Here is a 6000-nt window from a genome sequence, read left to right as displayed (position 1 = left end):
GTTGATGCATTATAATGGAGATTCTCTTTTCAAAGTGCTTCGGAAGTGATTGTTGAAAAAGGCAATGACCTCTCCCAACTGCAAAAGGAATTTGGAATTCATCTCTGTTAAGGAGGTTTTAGTAAAACAGGTGCTTCATATGCTGTTCTTGTGTTTGTTTTCCTTAGAATTTATGTTTGCTAACATAAACTAAGTGAACAAAAAGTTGTGTATGATACGTAACCCTTAACTTCTCTTTCAAGAACTGTTAATTTACGGTCGTCCTATATACGTCACTCTGATAGCCAGAAGATCAAGCAAATTTGCTGGCACACGTTTTCTGAAACGAGGATCCAACTGTGAGGTAAATCAAATGTGATTTCATTTTGGTATGGTGAACTGGTAATTTTCCTTGGCCTGCTAATAGTGTGGAAAGCTTCAAAATGACTGACTAGTGAACTGAAATGTTGAGAGGGTTGTTGTGTCTTTCATAGTAACTTAAAGCTATTAGATAATGTTATCACTTCTATCATTAAATATTTCAGTCAGCTAATAAAACTGTTCTTAAAACAAATAACAAGTCTTATTGGAAGCTCTTTCTTGCACTTAAAATGTTATTTACATTGATAATGTCATTTTGTAGAGAAAAAAGTCTGATAAAACACATTTAGGTACAAATGAGAATTTAGTATTCAGTAGTGTTGCCAGTACCGTGATTTGGAGTCTTATAGTTTAATTGTCTGTGATGATCAGTTCTCCATAATGCACTCCATAATGCCATGTCTTCCATAGTATGCGTATTTCTGTTTGTTGTAGGGAGATGTTGCTAATGAAGTAGAAACTGAACAAATACTTTATGATGCTTCAGTCATGTCATTTTCTGCGGGGAGTTATTCTTCCTATGTTCAGGTTCGAGGTTCTGTCCCTCTGTACTGGTCTCAAGATATCTCAACTATGATGCCAAAGCCACCCATAACATGTACGTGTTAATTATTCTTTGTGGTAGATTATGGCTAGCACAACATCTGAGAGAGTAAGTGAAAAATGAGCTTGTGAAAATGAGTAGACTGCCAATGTATTTGTTCTTTGGGAGGCTATGATTTAAGGTAAAATGGTGTTCTTTATGATAAATGTGAAGGCATATCAACATTCAACCATATGAACAGCTGCATTTGTGGTATCAAGTAGGGAAAAAAAAATCCCTGTCTTAAACTTAAAAGTCAGAAATGCCATACAAAAAACTTACGGTTGAAGATGTCAGCTTTCTTTGTGCTTATTCATCTGTGTGCATTTATCTTGAAGGGTTCTGGATGTAATTTTGTACCTGTTAGAAATTGTGGAAAGCATTTGGACTAAATTTAATGGGGCCAGAATAACTGATCTTTGTTACTATCTCATGAACTTTTTGATTAAGATGTTACTTTTCTTGTAAAAGGAGGGTTTTGCATGAATAAAGGAGAGTATGTAATTATATCACTTTAGAGAATTAGTAATTACTTTTTGTAGAGTACTTTTAGGGGAAAATCATCCTGAATATATGTATCTGTTGCAGTGGACCAAGCAGATCCTTTTGCACATGTTGCTGCTCTTCACTTTGACCAAATGCTACAGAGATTTGGCTCTCCCATTATTATTTTGAATCTTGTAAAGGTACAGTATTTTGAATATTTTCTACATGTCTTCAAATTTCTGTAGAATCTCTGTGTACTTTTGTTTGTGCTCTGAACTAATGTTAGCTTGCAAGTGGCATATTTTGTTCATAAATTTAGTGCTATGCAGGAGATCACATAACTTTGTAACTGCTTTCAGTATGGTTCTTCAAAAATATTGTCTCCTGTTTTTATAGTTTTCTTATAACTTTTCACTGTTGTTCTCAGTCTCTTACTATTCCCCCTTAAATGGAGTAAGTCAAAGTAACTTTACCACTAAATTTTCCTTTAACTTCTTATTAAACTGTGGTTCCATGCAAAGTAATGTTTGTAGACTTCTTAACACAAATGTCTGAGTTCTTTGAAATACTATGGTAAAGACATATCCCTCCTTTTTTTGCTTGATCAGATACAGTTATGGATGTATGGTCAGGAGAGAAAGTTGAGGCATCTTGTGCAGGTTAATAGACAGTGCCAGAGGCAGCAGGAGTGAGCATATGGGAAAGCTACTCTACTGCTGCATTAATTCATAGAATCACTGAATATCCCAAGTTTGGAATGGACCCACAGGGCTCGTGGAGTCCCAACTCCTGGCTCCACATAGGACCACCCAAAATTCAAACTCTGTCTGAGAGCATTGCCCAAATGCAAACTGTATAGTTTGTTTTCTACTCTGCAGTTTCTGTAATTTTTTGGATGTTTTCTTCTGATAATTTTACAGTAAAGTTAGTTCTGTCTTACTACATTTTTTCTTCTTTAATGAACCGTTTCCACACTCTGTTTTAATACACTGATTCATTTGAACTTCTTTCTTACTTCTTTTTTATGCTTTTTAAAAATGCTATCATTAGTCACATTGCAGGATTGTATTCAGTAGAAAAGAGGACCTTCTTTGTGAATGTGCAGTCTATTCCTAATATAATAAAAGTAGGGAAAATTTAAAAAAAAAAAAAAAGGCTTTTAAAACTCAAGATTGTAATAAATGGCAACTAGATAATCTGTCTTCTATTTCTAGAAGCTTTCCTGTTTAGGGGGGCTTTTAAGATTGTCTGAGAGTCTGTGGAATCAACTTAGGATAGCAGTTGTTGACAAGAAAATAATTTTATTTCTTGCAGCCATAGCTTTCAAAGGCCATTGTTACAGTGTGAATCTAGACTCACGTGACCATGACACATGAATCATTATAAGCTTTTATTCACAGGCCCTTTGACACTATGGCTAAAAATGCATCTGTTTCTCTCCCTCTTTGTGGTTTCCCAGTGTTAGGATGCTAAAATTAAAAGATTTTATTATTTTATGTTCCAGTTAATAAATAAATAAGTTGCCTTGTTTCCATATTGCTCTTGCTTCTACACAAAAGCTAAGCATTTCCGTCTCTAGTGCTGTTAGTATTTGATTTCTTAGAGGGTGGTGAAACGTAAATCTATTTCACACTTTACCTCTCTCTACCAGAAATTTGTGAACAATTGCATTAGGCTTGCTTATTTATTTATTTATTTATTTATGGCTGCTCTTATATATGAGTTTAAATTGATTTGATATAGGTTCATTGTAAGTTTTAGTTTGGACTAAGTTGAGAGAAAAGACATATTAAGTGGAGTGCCAAAACATATGGTATATTCAGGTAATGGCTCTGTTGTTCTAAATGTTTTCATAATCTTGCAAAGCTGTTGTTCTTCATCTTCTGCCAGTAATGGAAGAGAATTCACCTAAGTCCCCTTGTACTCCAGAAGCTAGCAGGATACTCTTGTGCCCAGCTTTCAGTTCAGAGACTTTTTCAAAAGTGACAGAGCTTGTTTTAAAGTGGTTCAGACAGCTGTGCATAGATTGAGAATGTACTAATTCACAAAAGGAATGTGAGTCTGTTTTAAAATGAGTATGCAGAGCTGCTGAATGAACTCGTTTATTTTTGATTTATTGTTTCTTTAACAAACAAAATGTTTAATGGTTGGGGTTTTTTGTTTGTTTGTTGTTTTTTGTTTTGTTTTTAAAAAGCTGTTTTTCCTCTTTTAAGATATTCTAGGTTGAGAAGAGCTTATGAAATCTACTGATTAGTTTGGAAACTCTAGGCTCTTTTTAGCTTTCTACTTCAACCTTATTGTTGCTGTGCCACTATGATTCTTAATTAAAATAGGTTAAATATTTTGCTTAATAAAGTATTACTAATGTTAAATCTAATATTATTCTGATGTTGCTCTTCAAATTCAAAAGCTCGTTTTCTGATTTATTTTTTTTTGCCTTTATGCATTGTCTAACATAATAAATTATTTTTGTTTGTCTTGTTTCTGCTCTCATACTGAACAAATATTGGAGTCTAGGTTAAAGAGTCTGTGTTAGAGAATGTCAGTCTATAATACACACACACATACACACACACACACACCCTTCTATATGGATCTGTAGAGGTGGTTGTTGATGATAGTTCTGACATTCTCTTCCTTTTCTTTTTGCCAAAGGAACGTGAAAAAAGAAAGCATGAAAGGATTCTTAGCGAAGAACTTGTTGCTGCTGTGACGTATCTGAACCAATTTTTGCCCCCAGAGCATGCAATTATATATATTCCTTGGGATATGGCCAAATACACAAAAAGGTAGAAAAGGTCATTCTTTGTATCATAGAATTGTAGAATAGCTCAGGTTGGATGAGACCTTAAATTTGACTAGATTTCATACTCTGTTTTTCATTCTAAAATGGCATTGTGCACAGATAGGTCTACATTCAATTTGTTTCATGATTAATTAGCAAATCTCAAAATAAGACTAGATTTCCTTTCAGAAGATATGCTAGACACAAGTTCTTGGGTTCTTTATGAAGCAATGCCAAGGAAGCTTATTGTCTATCCAATATGGGGAATGATACTAGATAGTTAAAAGATCTCCCCTCTAGCTTTAAGCTTGGTGTTTATTTATATGGGCATCCACCCTAGTACCCATGCAAAAAAAAAACCTGAGGGCTTTGAAGATAAATTTTTAATGCAAATGAGATGTAACACGTATATCCACCTAAAGAAGTTTACTGGAAATTTAATGAATACTGAGAATGATTCTGCTTTAACATGTAGTTCCAAAGTACATTTTCTGGAAAGCAGATCCTGTAGAAACATTTCAAATTAATCCTTCAAGCTCAGTGTAAACAATTGCTTAAAAAAAGAAATAATGCTTAACTGTTTACACATAACTTTGTTTTTAAAGTTCTTGTTAAAATATTTGCATTTCAAGCCTCGTCTAATGGATGGATACCCTGGTGTGAATGAGCAGTGAAGAAAAGTGTGAAGACCACACACTGAAACAAATGTTAATGAATGACAATACTTTTCAAATAAAATGGAGGCATAACATTTAATGAAATAATTTATCAATTTCTGTCATATTCTTATTTTATGAATCACAAAAACTTCAGCAGGGAGAAAAGGAATGTGATATTACAGTCAAGGAATTTTATGTGTTTTATTCCATTTGTGTTACGTAAAATGTTTTATTAATAAGTGAACAACATTGCTCAATGGCTGCTTTCTAAGTCTTTAAGCTGTAGGAAAAGAGTAGGCATAGTTGCTGTGAGATAAATAAAGCTGTGATGCGTCTTCTCTTAAATTATTTTTGTTATTAGAAGACTTCCAAACAGTGAGAATTTTTGATTGTTAATACATCTTTACTGTGTAATCTTTTTTCTCTCCCCAGCAAACTTTGCAATGTCCTCGATAGATTGAATGTGATTGCAGAAAGTGTAGTGAAGAAAACTGGGTTTTTTGTAAATCGACCTGATTCCTACTGCAATGTCTTGCGGCCAGATGAAAAGTATGTATAATCTTACAGATGCATGATGAGTAATGTCTGTTGCTTGGACAGTTGTCTGCAATTTCTGCTATTGCTCATTTCTTATTTTGAGACTTCATTTAACATGAGTACTTTGTTATTGAGTTATAGCCAAAAGAATTGCAGTCAGAGGCATGTACTATAAAATGCTAATACATCTAAAAATTTATAGTCTGTTTTATTATGCTGCTGTTCTCCCACTGTAATGAATTCCTACATCAAACCATTATTTGTAACTTGTAATCTGTGTTGTCTGTATTTATATAAAGCTTTTTTTTTTTTTTTTTTCATTAACTGAAGGAATCCTAAAGTTGGGGGTAAATTTTAACAAAGGGAACATTTGGAATTTGGTAAGAGACTTCTTTTAAGGTGTATGAAAAATGTGCCTAGGACTGAAATGTAAGGTAGTCCAGTATTTTCCAATTGATTTTTATGCTATTCATACATACAAAACTGAAAAGTTGTGCTTTTTTATTTTGTTATTAAGTTATAGGAATAGTATTTGTTTTGACTGCTGTGGAGATAAGAGGATTCTGCTGACTGAATCATTATAAGTCTTT

The 6000-nt window shown here is 33.5% G+C and overlaps 1 protein-coding gene across 1 annotated transcript in view; it reads left to right on the top strand.

The window, feature by feature from the left end:
* Positions 1-235: 235 nt before the first annotated feature.
* LOC100544646 (polyphosphoinositide phosphatase) overlaps positions 236-6000 on the top strand; it is a gene marked incomplete at its 5' end in the record, with an annotated part of 30221 nt that continues 24456 nt past the window's right edge. The window contains 5 exons of the mRNA XM_019613553.1: positions 236-343; positions 796-958; positions 1532-1629; positions 4085-4218; positions 5306-5422. Of these exons, the coding sequence (XP_019469098.1) occupies positions 236-343; positions 796-958; positions 1532-1629; positions 4085-4218; positions 5306-5422 (620 nt within the window). The remainder of the gene's footprint in view (positions 344-795; positions 959-1531; positions 1630-4084; positions 4219-5305; positions 5423-6000) is intronic.

Source organism: Meleagris gallopavo, chromosome 2 (genome assembly GCF_000146605.3).
Source record: "Meleagris gallopavo isolate NT-WF06-2002-E0010 breed Aviagen turkey brand Nicholas breeding stock chromosome 2, Turkey_5.1, whole genome shotgun sequence".
NCBI lineage: Eukaryota > Metazoa > Chordata > Aves > Galliformes > Phasianidae > Meleagris > Meleagris gallopavo.
The sequence above is the reverse complement of the archived record's forward strand: the minus strand, read 5'-3'. Positions and strand labels throughout refer to the sequence as shown.